General features: G+C 40.6%; 1 protein-coding gene across 4 annotated transcripts; it reads left to right on the forward strand.

Moving 5' to 3' along the window:
- The first annotated feature begins 18,841 nt into the window (after nt 1-18,841).
- On the forward strand, nt 18,842-20,150 carry ACTBL2 (actin beta like 2). 4 transcript variants are annotated; one of them, XM_053590287.1, is made up of 2 exons: nt 18,855-19,086; nt 19,192-19,985. In XM_053590287.1, exons 1-2 carry the CDS (start codon nt 18,855-18,857, stop codon nt 19,983-19,985), a joined length of 1,026 nt encoding a protein of 341 aa, XP_053446262.1. The 4 variants fall into 4 exon arrangements, with proteins under 4 accessions (XP_053446261.1, XP_053446262.1, XP_053446263.1 ...); XM_053590288.1 differs by having other exon boundaries at nt 18,855-18,983; nt 19,107-19,985; XM_053590289.1 differs by having other exon boundaries at nt 18,867-18,989; nt 19,074-19,985.
- The last annotated feature ends 858 nt before the right edge of the window (nt 20,151-21,008 follow it).

Below are 21,008 nucleotides of genomic sequence, written 5' to 3' on the forward strand. Positions count from 1 at the left end.
CATTTGTTCCATCTTCTTTTTAAGAGCCCATTTTTGTTCTCTAAATATTTCTTTTCTTTTTTTAACATGTTTTCAGTGGCCTTTTATTTTTAATACCTTTATACCTTGAATTCATAGGGAAAATCTTCCAGCTGCTTGGGGAGTCACCTTTCTATTGAATGTGACAAAGCCTGCTTGCCTATTATGCCATGAATTCATGGGGAGTAGGTTCCAGCACCTTATGCTCCTATTCCTTTGGTTCTCTTGGTTTTCCTGTGTGCTATGCTGTACACCTATTATACCATGAATTCATAGGGAGTGGGTTCCAGGAGTTCAGGCTCCTTTCCATTGGGTCTCACAGAGTGTGCTTCTCTGGGTGGAGCAGGCTGGCGCTTCAGTTGAATCCAGGTTCCTTTCTCTTTGGCTTCCTTCCTTTTCTGATCATTTCCTTCATGCATTTCAGGGAGCTATCTCAGCTTTTAGAGTGCTTAATATGCTCAATACAAACATTAATCCTCTTGGCAAGAAACTTGCCCTTAACTTGTTTGTTCACTACAATGTCAGCAGCATGCCGGGTGATACTGTAGACTCTTACAGTTTTGCCGTGGTGACATCTGTGTGGCATGCCTTTTTTAACAGTATCCATTCCCTTGATGTCTACAATATCACCTTTCTTGTATTCACACATATGTGGCTAAAGGAACAACTCCATGTTTTCTAAAAGGCCTAGAGAACATATATCTGGGCCTCTCCTCTTTCCCTTTGTGTTTGTCATTTTGGTGAATTGCTGGAAAATGGCATCTCCAGCCAAAAGGTGAATACTTCTGTTCTATGCCATTCTGTTCTTATTTTGTAAATACAATATCATCTTTTATTCTCAGAAGATATTATTTACAGCTTTGCCTTTTTAAGACTGCTCTTCTTTTTCCCTTGCATTGTCTGTGCTCCCTTCTTTTGTCCCAGTTGTTTTTTTTTTCCTGTTGACTATGTTCTTCAAAAGAAGCTATTTTCAAATGGTTAGTAGCTTTGACCACCCCTTATACTTTAAGAGCAAGGCAATTAGAAGTTGGAAGCTCTGTCTTGTTGAGAAATTAAACTTCTCCATGGAATGAATTGTCTGGGCTTTAGATATGGCCATCTTTCCTATTGGGCTTACACCTTCCACTCTCCTGCTAAAGTGTTAAAAACCTGGCTTTGGGAATGTTCTTAGAGCCAAGTTGGGAAATAAGGGTGGGGATTATCTCTATGCACTTGTAGACTTTTATTTAATCCCTCAGTGGAGTCTAGTCCACAACAGATGTGGTTCTATAATGCAAATTAGTTCATATGTAGTTGGAAAATAGAAAAAGCATGTCAGTATCATGCAGACTTAATTTATATGCAGTATTTCTTAAGCCTGGGAGAATAGAATGTGAAGCAGAAGTATAACTTTCAGTAGAAACGGAAAAATCTTTCAATTCAGTTGCTGTTCTGGCAATAAGAACCATTTGCATGTAGTTTGAAAATTAAAGACAAGTGTCTAAACCTTCTGTCAATTACAAGATAACTTTATGAGGCAGATAAAACTAATATCCTCCATTTACAGAGAAGGAAACTGAGATGTAGAAAGTTCAGAAACACCCGAGTTTACAAACCTGGCAAAAGTAATTTGGCCAGATTCAGACCAACACAAGGCAGAGAAGCATATATTGTATGGGGCAGCAAATTTGGAGACCAAGCAATTTTAACAGACATGATTTAAAAGTTTTCTGACAGCAGTCTCCAGAAATTTTGAAGTTGGAAACCTCAAACAATATTCAGCAAAGTAACCTAGAAATTATCAAACTATGGCATGACCAGTGCCTGTACCAAGGCCAAGCAAATAGGAACAGAAAGGAGCAAAAGTTATAAGAAATATATCAAAAAGCATTCAATAGAATTTGATGTCTGTGTTAACCAGTGTGATGAAAATGAGTCAAACGGTCTATAAAACCAGTGTATGGTGCCCCATGATCGCATTAATGTACACAGCTATGATTTAATTAAAAACAAAAAAGAGTTTGATGTCATACTGTTTTTAAAAGTTCATTAAATGATAGCCGGGCGTTGTGGCGGGTGCCTGTAGTCCCAGCTATTCGGAAGGCTGAGGCAAGAGAATTGCTTAAGCCCAGGAGTTGGAGGTTGCTGTGAGCTGTGTGAGGCCACGGCACTCTACCAAGGGCCATAAAGTGAGACCCTGTCTCTAAAAAAAAAAAAAAAGTTCATTAAATGATTCAGTCAAGGATGATTCCCAAAATATTATAAAAAACTGAGTGGTTTTGAAAATATTAAGAACACATATCAAAAAGCACTTGGGATAACCTAATAAGTTTTGTTTGGGTTATGTAATACTAGAAATTAAATACTTCAGAGGTCCTCAAACTTTTTAAATGGGGAGCCAGTTCACTGTCCCTCAGACCATTGGAGGGCCAGACTATAGTTTAAAAAAAAAAAAAAACTATGAACAAATTCCTATGCACACTGCACATATCTTATTTTGAAGTAAAAAAAAAAAGAAAACAGGAACAAATAAAATCACACTGCCTCATGTGGCCCTCAGGTCGTAGTTTGATGACCCCTGACCTAGCATGTTGGAATGTTTGCATAACACAATTAATAAATCACCTGCTTAAAAATAAATATTGGACGTGTAAGTCAATAGTCAATGATTTAGTCAATGGTTAAACAGCTAAAATTGCAAACCCTTATTCTAGGCACTGTTAGAAATGAGTCACGAAAATGAAAAGAGAGTATAGAAAGGGAGACAAATCATAAAGGAGAAAGAACCAGAATAGAAATATGAGCTATGGAATTTCAGAAGTGCAAAGAGGGGTCTCATGTGGAGCCTATGAGGGTGCATCTTGTCCGTCCCTCGGTTTTCCTTGACTTTTTGGTCTGGCTCCCAGGATGGTTTGAGCCAGATGCACAACAGATAATTAAAAAACCATGTGAGGAGGGGTAGAGACAAGGTGGCTGACTGAAGCCAGATTTCCACAGAGGCTCCCGTCCAGAAGGTGAGTTAAAGGACAGAAATTTAGCAAGTAACCAGGTGAATTAGAGCTGCACCAAGAGAGAAGGTTGAAGTACACACATCAACCCTGCTGAGGTGAGCTACAACCCCAACGATACAAACAAAAGGTACAAGATCCATCACCAAGCGGATGGGAGTCCCCTCCCCCATGAGAACGGCTCGGAGTGCCCCACAAACAAATGACCAGAGTTCAAAGGTCCTCCCACTACACTCCACAGAAGAGACCCTCTAAAAACTACCTCCCCTACAAGGTGCCACAGCATTCTCTTGCCAGGCATAAAACTGTATATATTCTCCACCTGCAATTCTGAGCTCCCAGCACTCCCCTCCACTCTCACTCTGAGGTCTGGAGGCCTGTCCCCCAGGGGTCCAGATACTTGGGCGATTTCTTGAGGGGTGTGGACAGGGCCTAGTCTGCAGCTGGTCAGTGCTGATTCTTGGGACGCGAGTGAGGAGAGGACAGTCGGATAAGAGGAAACCACACCAGAGCACCGGTGCCCCAAGGCACAAAGCAACAGCCGTTTTTGGCAACAATAGGGCTCACTCCCAGATATTCTGAAGCCACACCCCCTGTCTCCCTGGGCAACCAGAGGAGGCCAGGCATCTTCTCAGGTGGCAACAACCACGGAACAGATCTGGGACAGAAACTCAGGCCCCATGAGTAAAGGGTTTGCCTGAGGTGGTACTGGCCAGAGTGGAGAGCAGGGACTAGAAAACGCATGAGCAGCACTGGGAAATTCCCAGGGTAGGCCTGACCCAGAGGACCGCTTTACTGAGCCTAAGATGCACCCAGCCCTCAGGGGATCATCAGCCTATAGACAAAGGAAGGAAGGAGGCTAGAACTGACACCTAAACAAATACAAACTTGCAAGAGCAAAGACAGGGCCTGAGGCACAGGTTCTGGGAACCAAAACAGATTTTCATCTGCAGAGGAATTTAGCAGGGACAGAAACAAATTCCCGCAAAGTAGTTCCATTCTGTTCTGTCACTAACATCAATCAGGGGTGGAGCTGGAACTGAGTGAACACCCCCTAGCTTCCATAAATGGCCTGAGGTTGTCAGGCCTCACTTCTCCCTGCTGGATAGAGGCAGAGTTCAGCGGTCTGGCTGAGCAGATATATATTTCCTTGTGATTCAGGCAGGTGCAAACACCTGGAGTAGCTGATCAATAGAGGCAACTGGGTCACAGCCCTGTGGGGCTATCAGTGACTGGGTGTGACAGAGGTGCAAGGTGGGGAAGGAGGCATCAACATTCCCAGACTAATCTATTTGCTGGGTGGGTCCTCCTGACTTCACAGAGCACCCAAGCAAGTCATATTTCAGTTGTCACCAGACCCCTGTGATCCAGTTGCCAGAGACCTTTTAAACTCTCCCACCTGAGACAGATGCTGACTGAGACAATTGATTTGGACCTTTTGAACTGAGCCAATCACCCAAGGACTATTCAAGTGGTGCCCTGAGTGTGTGGTTGTAGGAAGGTTTGATTTTCCTTCTCCAATGGTTGCCTATGGGGAGTGGAGTGACTTAATTGCTAGTATTTCTCTACAGCTGAGACTTCAACCAAGAGTAACTTTTTCACTAGGGTCAGACGGAGACAAGCTGAAAACAAGACAGAACCACTTAGCCCCACCACACCAAACAGGTCCCAAGTTTCTCAGGCCATAGCACTGTACAAGTCTTTGACAAAGCTCCACAGGAAAAATAAAACAGTGCAAAATAATCATGGGGCGGAATCAGTGGAAAAACTCTGGTAACATGAATAACCAGAATAAATCAACCCCCCCGAGGAAAGATATGGCAGATGTAACTGAAGATCCCATTCATAAACAGCTGTCTGAGATGTAAGAAATCGAGTACAGAATTTGGATTACAAACAAGATTACTAGAATGGGGGATAACTTAGAATTAGAAATTCGAGGAGCAACTCAAAAGTTGGCATTAGAAATTCAAGGAGAAATTCAAAAATTGTCTCAAGAATTTACCGAATTTAAAGACAAAACCACCAAAGATGTTCATGTACTGAAGCCCTCAAAGATCTGAAAAATACAGTAGAATCCCTCAGTAACAGAGTGCAGCAAGCAGAAGAAAGGATGTCTGACATTGAAGACAAAGTCTTTGAATGCTCCCAAACTCTCAAAAAGGAAGTGAAATGGAGAGCAAAAACGAATAATTCTCTTAGAGAGCTCTGGGATAATTCGAAGAAGGCTAATGTACGCCTCATTGGAATCTCTGAAAGTGATGAAGTGGCCTTGCAAGGCACAGAGGCCCTTCTCCATCAAATTATGAAAGAGAATTTTCCAGACATGCCAAGACATTCTGAAATTCAGATAGCAGACAATTTCAGAACCCCAGCATAACTCAATCCGAATAAGATATCCCCCAGGCATATCATAATTAACTTCCCTAAAGTTAATATGAAGGAGAAAATTCTGAAAGCAGCCAGACATAACAAATTCATTACCTACAAAGGGAAGAATATTAGAATGACTGCAGTACTCTCTGCTGAAACTTTTCAAGCCAGAAGAGAGTGGTCATGGACTTTTAACCTCCTAAAGTAAAATAACTATCAACCCTGGATCCTGTATCCAGCTAAACTGAGTTTCATTTACGATGGATAAATTAAATACTTTAATGACATTCATATGTTGAAGAAATTTGGCATAACCAAACCAGTTCTTTAGGATATTCTCAGACCTATCAACCATAATAACCAGCGCAATCCTCTACCACAAAAGTAAACTCACTCAGAAACTTTTGATCAAACTCCAACTTCCACAGTTTCAAAACAATTAAAAATGTCCACTGGAATTTTGAAAAATTCAATAGCCAAAATTTTACAAGACTTATCAATATTTTCCATTAATGTGAACGGCTTAAACTGTCTTCTAAAGAGGCACAGGTTAGATAATGAAGTACAAAACCTCAGGCCAAATATTTACCACATACAAGAGTCACATCTTCCCTTAAAAGATAAATATAGACTCAGAGTGAAAGGATGCTCATCCATATTTCAGGCAAATGGTAATCAGAAAAAAGCAGGTGTTGCAATTCTATTTGCAGACACAATAGGCTTTAAACCAATAAAAGGAAGGAAGGATAAGAATGGTCACTTCATATTTGTTAAGCGTAATACTCAATGAGATTTCAATTATTAATATTTATGCACCCAGCCAGAATACACTTCAATTTATAAGAGAAACTCTGCATACTCAAACGAAAATATGGAAGTCAAATAACCTTATGCTGAATGATAGCCAGGTCAGAGATGATATTAAGAAGGAAATTGCCAAACTTTTTGAACAAAATGACAATGAAGACACGAACTATCAGAACCTCTGGGATACCGCAAAGGCAGTCCTAAAAGGGAAATTTATAGCACTGCAAGCCTTCCTCAAGAGAACGGAAAGAGAGGAAGTTAACAACTTAATGGGACATCTCAAGCAACTAGAAAAGGAAGAACATTCCAACCACAAACCCAGTAGAAGAAAAGAAATAACCAAAATCAGAGCGGAATTAAATGAAAGTGAAAACAAAAGAATTATACAACAGATCAATAAATCAAAAAGTTGCTTTGTTCAAAAGGTCAATAAAATAGATAAACCTTTGGCTAATGTAACCAGCAAAAAAGAGTAAAATCTCTAATCTCATTAATCAGAAACAACAAAGATGAAATAACAACAGACTCCTCAGAAATTCAAAAAATCCTTAATGCATATTACAAGAAACTTTATTCTCAGAAATATGAAAATCTGAAAGAAATTGACCAATACTTGGAAGCACGTCATCTTCCAAGACTTAGCCAGAATCAAGTGGAAATGTTGAACAGGCCCATATCAAGTTCGGAAATAGCATCAACCATACAAAATCTCCCTAAAAAGAAAAGCCCAGGACCAGATGGCTTCACGTCAGAATTCTACCAAACATTTAAAGAGGAACTACTACCTATATTACTCAACCTGTTCCAAAATGTAGAAAAAGAAGGAAGACTACCTAACACATTATATGAAGCAAACATCACCCTGATCCCCAAACCAGGAAAAGACCCAACAAAAAAAGAAAATTATAGACCAATATCACTAATGAATATAGATGCAAAAATATTCAACAAGGTCCTAACAAACAGAATCCAGCAACACATCAAACAAATTATACATCATGACCAAGTTGGTTTTATCCCAGGGTCTCTAGGATGGTTCAATATACAGAAACCTATAAGTATAATTCAGCACATAAACAAATTAAAAAACAAAGACTATATGATTCTCTCAATTGATGCAGAAAAAGCTTTTGATAATATCCAGCATCCCTTCATGATCAGAACACTTAAGAAAACTGGTATAGAAGGGACATTTCTTAAACTGACAGAGGCCATCTACAGCAAACCCACAGCCAATATTGTATTGAATGGAGTTAAATTGAAATCATTTCCACTCAGATCAGGAACCAGAAAAGGCTGCCCATTGTCTCCCACTGCTGTTTAACATTATAATGGAAGTTTTAGCCATTGCAATTAAGGAAGAAAAGGCGATCAAGGGTATCCACATAGGGTCAGAAGAGATCAAACTTTCGCTCTTCACAGATGATTTGATTGTATATCTGGAAAACACCAGGGATTCTACTACAAAACTCTAAGAAGTGATCAAGAAATACAGCAGCGTCTCAGGTTACAAAATCAACATTCATAAATGTGTAGCCTTTATATATACCAACAATAGTCAAGCTGAAAAAACAGGTAAGGACTCTATTCCATTCACAGTAGTGCCAAAGAAGATGAAATATTTGGGAGTTTATCTAACAAAGGATGTGAAAGATCTCTATAAAGAGAACTATGAAATTCTAAGAAAGAAATAGCTAAAAATGTTAACAAATGGAAAAACATACCATGCTCATGGCTGAAAAGAATCAACATTGTTAAAATGTCCATACTACCCAAAGCAATATACAATTTTAATGCAATTCCTATTAAAACTCCACTGTCATACTTTAAAGATCTTGAAAAAATAATACTTCATTTTATATGGAATCAGAAAAAAACCTCAAATAGCCAAGACATTACTCAGAAATAAAAATAAAGCAGGAGGAATCATACTACCAGAACTCAGACTATGCTATAAATCGATAGTGATCATAACAGCATGGTACTGGCACAAAAACGGAGAAGTAGATGTCTGGAACAGAATAGAGAACCCAAAAATGAATCCAGCTACCTACCGTTACTTGATCTTTGACAAGCCAATTAAAAACATTCACTGGGGAAAAGATTCCCTATTTAACAAATGGTGCTGGGTGAACTGACTGGCAACCTGTAGAAGACTGAAACTGGACCCACACTTTTCACCATTAACTAAGATAGACTCTCACTGGATTAAAGATTTAAACTTAAGACATGAAAGTATAGAAATACTAGATAAGAGTGCAGGGAAAATCCTTGAAGAAATCGGTCTGGACAAGTATTTTATGAGGAGGACCCCCCGGGCAATTGAAGCAGCTTCAAAAATACACTACTGGGACCTGATCAAACTAAAAAGCTCCTGCACAGCCAAGAACACAGTAAGTAAAGCAAGCAGACAGCCCTCAGAATGGGAGAAGACATTTGCAGGTTATGTCTCTGACAAAGGTTTAATAACCAGAATCCACTCAAACGTATAAGCAAGAGAACAAGTGATCCCATCGCAGGCTGGGCAAGAGACTTGAAGAGAAACTTCTCTGAAGAACACAGGCTCATGGCCTACAGACATATGAAAAAATGCTCATCATCTTTAATCATCAGAGAAATGCAAATCAAAACTACCTTGAGATACCATCTAACTCCAGTAAGATTAGCCCATATCACAAAATCCCAAGACCAGAGATGCTGGTGTGGATGTGGAGAAAAGGGAACCCTTCTGCCCTGCTGGTGGGAATGCAAATCATTCCTTTTGGAAAGATGTTTGGAGAACACTTAGAGATCTAAAAATAGATCTGCCATTCAATCCTATAATTCTTCTACTAGGTATATACCCAGAAGACCAAAAATCACATTATAACAAAGATATTTGTAACCAGAACATTTATTCCCGCCCAATTCATAGTTGCTAAGTCATGGAAAAAGCCCAAGTGCCCGTTGATCCATGAATGGATTAATAAATTGTGGTATATGTACACTATGGAATATTATGCAGCCTTAAAGAAAGATGGAGACTTTACCTCTTTCATGTTTATATGGATGGAGCTGGAACATATTCTTCTTAGTAAAGTATCTCAAGAATGGAAGAAAAAGTATCCAATGTACTCAGCCCTACTATGAAACTAATTTTTGGCTTTCACATGCAGCTATAACCCAGTTATAATCTAAGAATAGGGGGATGGGGGAGGGGAGAGAGGGGGCAGGATAGGCAGAGGTAGGGCGATTGGTGGGATTACACCTGCGGTGCATCTTACACGGGTACGTGTGAAACTTAGTAAATGTAGAATATAAATCTCTTAACATAATAACTAAGAAAATGCCAGGAAGGCTATGTTTAGCAGTGTGATAAAAATGTGTCAAACGGTCTATAAAACCAGTGTATGGTGCCCCATGATCGCACTAATGTATACAGCTGTGATTTAATAATAAAAATAAAGAAATGCAAAGAGGTTCTTTCCTTCTGAGAAAACTAGAGAAGGCTTTATGGCAAAACTTGTGAGCATGTGATATGGGCTTTCAATGTTAAATCAAATGTCAAAGGATAGGAGAGGAAATTTCCAGTGGAAGAAGTAATGTCCATGATTCTGAGCAAGAAGCTGTCTAAAATAGTAATTAGTCCTAGACACTAGAACGTAGGTTTGTGGATAGGGAGGAGACAGCAGTAAAATATCAACCTAGTGAAATAGGTCGGAGCCAGATAATAGAGGGTCTTAATGTTTACATTAAGGGGTTTAGACTTTGTTTTATAGCTAATGGAAAGTCATCAAAAGTTTTCACATAAGAATTGAAATATGCATACATGAATCATATTCTAATCTTTTATTTCCATACATGAATATAAGATTTTCATGACATAAAAGAAAATTGTTTTCATATCTCTCTCTGCTCACTCTACTTAGTTTGGCATTCTTGCCCTTAAGCTAGTATTCCTAAACTCTTTTTTATTTTTTTATGTTCTATACATTATTTCCAACTAATTTTTTTTTTTTTTTTTTAGACAGTCTTACCATGTCGCACTGGGTAGAGTGCCATGGCATAACAGCTCACAACAACCTCTAACTCTTGGGCTTAAGTGATTCTCTTGCCTCAGCCTCCCAGTAGCTGGGAACACAGGTGTTCACCACAATGCCTGGCTATTTTTTATTGCAGTTGTCATTGTTTTTTTTTTTTTTTTTTGCAGTTGTCATTGTTGTTTTAGCTCACCTGGGCTGGATTCAAACCTGCCAGCCTTGGTGTATGTGGCTGGCGCCATAACCACTGTACTACGGGTGCTAAGCCCCCACTAAACTTTAATCTAATCTGAAGCCCTCTTCTTTTTTCTTTTCTGGTTAGAACTGAAAATATTATCAATGTTAGCCAGGGATATCAACAGAAGAATTCTTCCTCTTTTATTTTAATACTAACATCTATTTCTGATACCCTACTAATTTGACCCAGATCCTATATACAGCTGGAGGTAACAAAAGGAGGTCTTGCCCTGAATTCTTCAGCCAAGGCTTTCCTTTGGCAAATCCTTACATTATACCATCTGTGGGTATCATTCTTCAAAGAACCCACTTTCAGAGGGAAAGGATCTGAAGAAGTTGAAGTGCAGCCATTTCCTTCATCAACGTAGTTCTCCTGCTTTAAAAAAAAAAAAAAATCTCCAGAATGTGATCATTTCATTTAAAAATTTAAAAACCTGTTCTAGTCTCTTTCAACCCATCCAACCAGAAAAAGAAGAAACTTTGAGGAGCCAGGGCTCTGAGCTTTCTCTCCTAAGTGGCAACAGAAATGGTTCACCAGAAAACAGAGTTCTAATTTCTTATATTTTCAAGATTTTATTCTAATTGCTAGTTAACATTCTTCCTTTTGTCACAGAAAGCCATTTCATCATATCCTATCTTCCATAAAACAAAGAACAGAAACTCCCTTCCTGCCCTGCTGGTTTTGAATTGTATTTCTTTTTAAGTCCTAAAGACTAAACATTACATGTGGGCACTTGTCATGTAATTAAAGAAACTGAGCTGTGTGGTATTTTATATTCTGTTCTTGTAGATACCAAACCATCCCCCAAACGAGAAAGGAGCATGGAGCAGCGACTTGCCACGTGTCTTTTTTCTCCAGCCCATCCCGTTCAGAAATTCACTTATTTTACAAATATTTAAAACTTTTGTAGAATACTGGGTAGGCCAGAAGAGGCCATGCCAGGGCCACATTTGATACCCGGCGCTCTCAGCCATGGTCTGGCCCCGCGAGCACTGCAGGATCTGAGCCAAAGGCTGGTATGGTCTTTTCTGCAGTTTCTTCAGTGTTACTTGTCCTCTGCTTGGTCACGTGGTAATTAAAGGCGGGGAAGCCATCAATAGGCAGGTTTCAAGTCCTCACGTTGTACTCTCCTTGCTTCCATCTCTGCTTCCTACTTTCTCTCTAAGTTACGTTTCTCTCCTCTCCTAACCCACCCCCCCAGCACAGCCTACCAGCCCCACTCATCCTTGACGTCTACAAAAGGAGAACTAAGAAAACCCGCAGGAGGCTTTCCTGGTTCCAGATACTTGAAAAAATGCACTATGTGTCTCCCAGGTCCCTCAAAAGGCTAATTCCCTTGGCAAAAAAAAAAAAAAAAAACACTACATTGATTCATATTCTACCAATCAAAAAGTTTTCGCCTGGAAGTGAATAAGGAGGCAGCTTCCCAAACTGAATTAGCCTTTCCATCCTGCCTCATCCACCTTCAGTGAACTTTCCCCAGGGCAGCGCATTTCCATGGCAGCGAGCACTCTGTAGAGAGACTGAACGTGCTCTCCCACTTGACAATCCACATTCCTGTTTTGCCGGTTATAACTAGACATGGGCTTCTGGACGGTTGTAGTGAAAATGTGCAAGAAATCAGGTGTGATCCTTGGTAGTCACAAAGCCAGGTTCACCAGGATGAAGAAGAAACACTGCCCACAACTCGGTAGCTGCAAAGCATTTTTTGGGTTTTGGTTTGTGTGTTTTCATGACTGATTGGATTGATTTGAAGTAGCCTTTGAGAGGGCGGCGCCTGTGGCTCAGTGAGTAGGGCGCTGGCCCCATATGCCAAGGGTGGCGGGTTCAAACCCAGCCCCGGCCAAACTGCAACAAAAAAATAGCTGGGCGTTGTGGCGGGCGCCTGTGGTCCCAGCTGCTCGGGAGGCTGAGGCAAGAGAATTGCTTAAGCCCAGAAGTTGGAGGTTGCTGTGAGCTGTGTGACGTCATGGCACTCTACCTGAGGGCAGTATAGTGAGACTGTCTCTACAAAAAAAAAAACCCAAAACTGAAGTAGCCTTTGAGGGCCTGTGACCTTGATCTCAGTCTGCATCAGGTCACAGCCGCAATCTCAGTTGTTTCCTCTCTGTGAGATCTTCCCTTGGAAGCCTTGCCAGCTCTGGGTTACTCCACTGCATGAATTATCTTGCCTCCCAAGTGAGTTAGCCCTGACTCCAACTTATACTCTTTCTGGTAGTCTGATCAGCAGGGTCTTTATTTTGACTTGAGGTCCTTTCTCTCAAGTTTGCCACCTTCACTCTGTGATCAGCTGGTTCCTGTCTATCTGGGCTGGCATCCACTATTGGCCTGCTTTAGAGACCATCATATTTACTCAGTTACCCCTCTTCCTAAACCAGAGCCCTTTCCTCGCTTGCTACTATTCACAGCTTGACACCCTATGGTCAAATCTGGATGTTTGAAGACAAAACCACCTAGGATGTAAAGCTGACCCCTGATGGGCTCCACTTCCCTGATGGCTGCAACGCAAAGACATATTTGTCTTCTTGTTCTAGTTTTTGCTTTTTATGGGCTCCCTACCTATCCTATTATCCCCTCCTGAAATCGCTCTCACATTATTTTCTTACTTTAGGTAGCAGTGGATCTGCCTCTTTACTTATAAATATCTTTTCTTTCTCAGTCCAGGCATCAACTCATTTCCTTTTCTTCATTTTGAGAGTAAGATATCATGATATTAATACTGATGACACTGAGAACTTGCTATGCTTCTCTAGAATTTTATTTGATTTTCTTCTTTCAACTTGAATGTTCATCTTTGTTTCCACTCTGAGCTGGCATTTGGACATTTTAAGATGCTGTTTTCCTAAGGAAATACAAAGACTTCACAGACTGTTCATGCTGCGTGCACTTATCACAGGGGGCCAGCCAGATGCCTGTGCCCTTTCATTTAGCCCATCACCAGGCAGAGATTGAACTCTGGACTTGGTCTGCTTGGGTTCAAATCCTAACATTGTTCAGGGCTAACTTGTGTTCAAATCCTAACATTGCCACTATCACTCTGCATAGCCCTTGTGGGTTTACTATTTAAGTTTATTCTCTATAAAATGAAAATGATGATCCTAGGGACCTCATAAGATTGCATTTGTGAAATCACACGTGAAAGTGAAACATTTAGCATGGAGACTGATACACACAAAGAGATCAGTAATCACTATTTTTATTGCTCTTCCTCCACCTTTCAGGATCAGAACACACTTGGAGCTTATCCGTCTCAGGTGACATGAGGTTCCCATCAGTAATGGCTAAACTATGAACATGGTGGATATTTCCAATTGCACTATCTTCCTCTTAGAATCAGGCAATCTTCAGAGGTTCATCTATTACACACAGGAATCTATTCCTCCTCTTAACACTTTGTTTACAGGTCTTTTGAAATAACCAAACACTGATCCACTGTAAGAACTGCTGAAGACCATCCAGAAGCCCATGTCTAGCCCTTTTAAACCTCAGAGGGGAGCCTTATATCTCTGCGGCGTGAAAGCTGGTGTTGTTCACAGAAACCAGGCTCATGAAGGGTGGAGGCTGAGAACTGGGGTCACCTGCACCACTAAAAAGATTCTGAAAATCTTGGCTCAGATTTTCCTTCCAAGTGCATCCTGGAACTTGTCAAGGTGTATAATTCCAAAGCCACATTTCCTCCCCTCTGCTTGTGGCCTGACTCAGGAAGTTGGTGAGTCAGGTTTCATTTGAGAGAGGATTTGCTTGCGCTTATAAAACATTTACACTACATTTTTTACAAAGTACAGAAAATCATTTCAAAATTTATCAGTAATTATTACTGGTGAATTTATCATTTGGAAGAACCATTAAAGCCATATGTTAGAGACTACTCCGGAGTGATTATTTACAGTTCATAAAATATCGTGATTAAACCACTTTATCAATATGAAATATAAACATTGAATAGTATTTAACTACAAATAAATGAAGCTTTTTGACTTTTAAAAAGTGGTTGGCTGTATCTAGCTATCAATGTAGTGTGTGTTTAAAAATATTGCACTACTTACATCCATGCATCTGTTAAACACATTAAAAATCTCCACCAAAAGCGGAGTGAGTACATTTGCAGGAGCTTCTCAGAGCAGTCGCCATGTTGGAGAGGGACACGTGTGCAGAACTGACCGAAGAGAAAGGGTATGGTGCAAAGGGATGGACCGAGCAAGGACGACAAAGAAGATGGTGACCTCAGTATTCTAAATGGAATCCCTGGGATGGTAGCTGAAAAGGGACCTGACTAAAAGATTTTTGTCTTAGCAGTTTATTTAAAAAGATGAAGTCCAGACAGGAGGGAAGCACTAATGCATGGCCTCCGAGGTCCACGGGCAAGGGCCTCTACCTCAGATCTTGCGTACCCCAGAGGAAAAGCAGCATTCTGTCCTTGAGTTTGCCTCCCTTCTTCATGCCCGAGGAGAACTCATTCCAGCTGCATCCTGGATCCTCTGATTCCATCCCATTGGCGAGGCTCATGCCTGCCACAGTGCCTGCACTGGCTGCTGGCAGCCTCCTGCTGTGCTCTGAGACTCTGCCCAAGGATCGTCTTCCTTGGCCTCTCCTTCCCCTTCCCCTGATCTCAAGTTCATACACTCCACTTCACTCCACTTCCACATCTCCCTATGCTTCTTTTCTCTATCCATCTACTACATTATATACCTGTTATCTGTGCTTTTGAGAGTGACATTCCAGATTTTTAATGATTGGTATGTCACCATAAGAGCCCTATCAGAACATAAGATGGCTGTTTCCAAGCCAGGGCTCAGCAGCCACCTCTCAACCTGGGAAGATGTGACTTTTGCCTACAAAACAGTAAACAAACCCTTTAAAAATGGGGGCTGTGTTTTATTCATCAATGTAGCACCAGTGTCCAGTAGAAGCAAAGTGTTTAATAAATGTTTGTGGATTGCCATTTCCATTCACTGAAAGAAAACAGCTTGTGATGAATCTTTTGGAGAGCAGGCTTCAATTTGCCTCTCAGCTGCATATGTAAATTCATGTGACATGAACCAATAGAGAAAGAAAGGTTCTAAGAACATATTCTCAGCATCTGCTTACAAATAGGCTTCTCTGTCAACCTCTCATTTACTGGGAGGAAACAGTTGATAACGCATCTTAAACAAAGCATATTTACATTTGTCTTTTAAAAATAAATAAATAACTCTTGGTGGATTGCATGAAAGTCTAAGGCTGCTTGACAAAGTCGGGATGAGGAAGCACGGTCACCCTGGGTGGACGTCCCCACATGTAACGCCCACACTGATGCCTTACTTAGCTTTGTATACCTGTATGATAGTCAAACAAGGCAAAATCTAAAGAAATAATAATATTCCCGGTTTCCAGAAGTTAACTATAAATACCCCTAAAGGTTTAGGTAACTAATTAAACATTTATAAATTCTGATCACTTATAAAGCCTCATACCTCTAGGAACAAAACCCCCTCTCCCCACCCTCCAGAGCCCACTACTTGTAAACTCATCTTCCTGTGTGTGTTTCACTCATACGAATTGTTACTACTTTTCAAAAATGTGAGCAGCCCAATAGATGTTTTTTAACAGCTATTAAATTATGATATGCCCTTATCATGTTATTACTAGTTAATCTAAAGAGCATAAGCTTATTCTAAGAATATGTAATTGAAGAAAATTTTTCTTGGGACACCAGAATTAAAACAGGGTCATTGGACAGTCTTCTAGCAAAATCACACATCAGCCGCACTTGAGGCATGACTTGTGCTGTGCGGACTCAGTACCAAACAGTACGGATCAGCCCTGAGTTCAAGGCAGTTCTGAGGACAGAGCTCTACTGAGTCCAGGATCTAAGACCAAGCTCAGGTGTGGGCTCCTTCTTTGGCAATTCCTCTTGACTTGGCTTTGCTTCATATTCCAGACTGGAGCATTTGTCAATGGGGGCCTGTGCTGAATTCAGTGTGCATTTTGTTTTCCCTTCTGTAGGGTGCATTATACTTGTAGTTTGTCATGAGATTTTTTTTTAATTTCCAAAGCACCATCTTCTAGCAATAAAATGTTGTTTCTATCAAAAGCTTGGATGTATTACATGAGAAGGAAGTTCATAAAACCAGCCAGTGAGAAGGTTTGAGGGTCAGTTCTTTAACATCGTTGGAGGAGGAATTTTGCAATTATAGAAGTGATTAAAGGAGGGGCAGCACCTGTGGCTCAAAGGAGTAAGGCGCCAGCCCGATATGCCAGAGGTGGTGGGTTCAAACCCAGCCCCGGCCAAAAACTGCAAAAAAAAATCAGAAATGATTAAAGGAAAGGATAGTCCTGGTGGGACCCAAAGCAAATCCATGACTCGTGACGTAAGATAAATTCTACCATGACTAATTTTAACCAGGAAGGTTTTGAAGACACAGTATAGCACCAGAGAGACCCAGGAAAAAAATAAGTCTGTTATCAAGCTGCAAAGAGGTTTGAACACTCCCAGCTTGGTGTTACCCTGACTCTCTAAGAAGCTCACTGGGTAAAGACATGGGCTAGTTCTCCTGGCTTTGAACTGTAGGGTGTATTTCTGTCCACTAATGGGATCTGCTGCTCCTTCTTACAAGGTGAGCTTTATTGGATGAGTGAGTGAGTGAAGAACCTAAATAAAGGCGATTTGGGAGAAATCAGATGTGAACATGAAAAAACCCTTTGCTTTAGAAGAGCTGACAGAGACTATATCCTATTTACCTAACACATGTGGGAGCAAAAATAATGAGCTATCTTAAAGGTAGTTTTCTGTAACACATTACTGATGTCCTACATTTTATCATGGTACACATTTTACTAGGGTGTCTATAATAATTATATATTAAATATAAAATTTAAAAACTGTTAAATATAGAATAAAATACTAAATATATTTATTTATATATTTATATTTATGTAAATTTATATATATTATATATAATTTAATATATTTATAAAAATTTATAAAATTTACATTTAAACTTAATATATTAAATATAAAAAACTATTTCTTGAATTACACTCTGAAATAATCACAGTGTAATATATCATAAAATGGAAGAAAAGCTAATACTAACTAATTGTGGATTTAAATAGCTACAGAGAGGTTTGATGTTATAATACAGTACATGCAGCTTGAAGATCAAAATATTTTAATGATCAGTTCGAATAAACAATTCTCGAATTTATCTTTCCCCTTAATTTTTATCTTTGTTGTATAACACAAGAGCTGCTGCAAGGCTGGCCATAGTGTCTCATGCCTGTAATCCTAGCACTCTGGTAGGCCGAAGGAGGTGGATTGCTTAAGCCCAGGAGTTCAAGACCAGCCTGAGCAAGAGCAAGACCCACCTCTAAAAAATAGCCAGGCGTGTGGCAGGCACCTGTAGTCCCAGCTACTTGGAAGGCTGAGGCAAGGGAATCACTTGAACACAAGAGTTTGAGGTTGCTATGAGTTATGACACCACATCACTCTACTGAGGGCAACAAAGTGAGACTCTGTCTCCAAAAAAGAGAGAGAGAGAGAGTTGCTGCAAATAAATAAAATTTTATCATTTTAGCCAATAAATCCTGCATGATAGTTGGCATTCAGTAACTACACAGTCAAAATGGACCTAATAAATAGAGCTCTATGAATCATATCTAGTCATAGCAAGTGCTTGAGAAAATGTGGTTATTAGAAGTTTATCTCAAAAAAATCTGTAGTGCTTTACTTTATTGATCAACCTAATGCTTTCACTTCATCTCTGATGAATTAGAAGTCTATTAAATATCTCTATGTTTTCCATAATACAAATGCCTTACAATTACAGCTATTGGGCCACCCTTAGCCATTTATCATCTTCATATATTAAAACAGTTTCTATCCTTATGACATCACATGGGATTAGAAATCTAATGGGAAAGAAATTCTTGAAACAGTGAAGTATGCAGAGGCAGATCTCTCATCAGAACAATATAAAATTTACAGCTAAGCTAAGGTGGAGCAAATGGGCCCTGAGGGTAAGCTAAGGAGGGGGGCACTTCTCCCAGCAGCACTGTCCGGGCCTGGCACTCACTGTCCTTCATCCTGATTTTCACCCCCACTGACCATCCTAGTTATCTGGAGAGTTCACCAGGCAGATGGGCAGCCATGTGTGGGCTGGCTAATTACAGTAACCTGAGATCTGTTTATGGAGGCAGGTCTAATGATTTATATAATCATCATCATGATTAATACCTCCAAGGTGACTCCACCCAGCAATGCAGGGAGCTGTAGGGATAGGACCTGGGTGTGGCCAGTGTGTTCCTTTAAATACCTTAAACTCCCCTCTCTGAAGGCAGTTCTGGGTGTTATAGGTCTGCTCCTTCTTTCTCCCACATACCATACTCTATATTTGACTTCTGTTCACCCATCTGGAAGGTTCTACTGGCACCATGACCGATGATGAGCTGTCTGCATTAGTGGTGGATAATGGGTCAGGGATGTGCAAGGCAGGCTTTGGAGGTGATGATGCCCCCCGGGCTGTGTTTCCCTCCATGATAGGACGTCCCCGACACCAAGGGGTCATGGTAGGCATGGGCCAGAAGGACTGCTACGTGGGGGATGAGGCCCAGAGCAAGAGGGGCATCCTGAGCCTGAGGTACCCCATTGAGCATGGCGTGGTCACCAACTGGGACGACATGGAGAAAATATGGTACCATACTTTCTACAATGAGCTCCGCGTGGCACCAGATGAGCATCCCATCCTCCTCACCGAGGCACCCCTGAACCCCAAGATCAACCGGGAAAAGATGACTCAGATCATGTTTGAGGCCTTCAACACACCTGCCATGTATGTGGCTATCCAGGCTGTGCTGTCCCTCTATGCCTCAGGACGGACCACAGGCATTGTGATGGACTCTGGGGATGGGGTCACTCACACCGTGCCCATCTATGAAGGCTATGCCCTGCCTCATGCCATCCTACGCCTGGACCTGGCGGGCAGAGACCTGACTGAGTACCTCATGAAAATCCTGACAGAGCGAGGCTATAACTTCATCACCACCGCTGAGCGGGAGATTGTGCGCGATGTCAAAGAGAAGCTGTGCTACGTGGCCCTGGACTTTGAGCAGGAGATGGCCAGCGCAGCTGCGTCTTCCTCGCTGGAAAGAAGCTACGAGCTTCCTGATGGGCAGGTGATCACCATCGGGAATGAACGTTTCCGATGCCCTGAAGCCATTTTCCAGCCTTCCTTTCTGGGCATTGAGTCCAGTGGAATCCACGAGGCAACCTTCTACTCCATCATGAAGTGTGACGTGGATATCCGCAAGGATCTCTATGCCAACACTGTCCTGTCTGGAGGCAGCACCATGTACCCAGGCATTGCTGACCGGATGCAGAAGGAAATCATAGCCCTGGTGCCCAACACCATGAAGATCAAGATCATCTCTCCTCCAGAGCGGAAGTATTCCGTTTGGATTGGGGGCTCCATCCTGGCCAGCCTGTCCACGTTCCAGCAGATGTGGATCAGTAAGCAGGAATATGATGAGGCTGGTCCTCCTATTGTGCATAGGAAGTGTTTCTGAATGGGCTTCTATCTTACTAAGTTTGCATTTTGCCTTTTCCTGAGTCATAGTGATGGGACTGCTTTTATCCACTTCCAACAGGATCAAGGTAAATAGTTCACTCTTCCTAGCGTGTAAACCAGCAAACCCATCTATCTTTCCAAGTTTCCTGGGTTCTTGCCCTGCTAACCAACTGAAGGTGAATTCTGATACCATATTCTGTCTTTTTCACCTATATAGTTCAAAGAAAAGTAGGCCTGCTTAAATGAAAATAAGAGCCAAGGAGCAGAATCATGAGAAATGTCACTTAGACCGCACAACTAATCTAGTTCGTAGTAAGATATTTAATTATAACACCTGTAAGGGAAAAAAAGGTGTATGCACTTAGCAACTATGCCTTATTTAAATATTTGTGTTTTGTGTACTTCTTTGAATGGAGATGGTGAATTACACAGGTCAATAATTTTCATATACACATAAGTGCCATAGAAACAAAATATTATAAAACACTGCTCTATCTGGCCATCTGAACAGGTAATGTGAATTTCTTTACTCGCCAATAGTCACCATTTCAGTAGCTGCATATTTTGTTTCCCTCCTTAAATAAGCATAATGAAACAGCCACCATTCCATTCATGTTTTTTATAAATCAACTTAATTTCTGGCTCTTAAGTGGAGTTTTGCTGGTCAAACACATATTTTAGTCTTACTAAAATTCAGTCTTACTGAATCTCATCATACCTGTAAAACAGCAAAAGTACAAATAATGCCTAATCTTTGACATAGAGATAATATAACATCAAATTAATGTAATTATGCTACATTTTGACAAGAATAGTTTTATTTCTATTTCTTAGCATAATAACATGTCTTGGAATAATTTCTGTAAATAATGACATCAGATATTTCTCTTATACAAGGATTTTACTATAGAAAAACATGGCTGCAGTATCTTTGTTAACTATAAATTTTAGTGCCAATAAAGTAATCTCAATTTTATTCTTGGAAAGATTTTATAATCATTCTACTTTATTTTGTCCAGTC

Source organism: Nycticebus coucang, chromosome 1 (genome assembly GCF_027406575.1).
Source record: "Nycticebus coucang isolate mNycCou1 chromosome 1, mNycCou1.pri, whole genome shotgun sequence".
Lineage (NCBI taxonomy): Eukaryota > Metazoa > Chordata > Mammalia > Primates > Lorisidae > Nycticebus > Nycticebus coucang.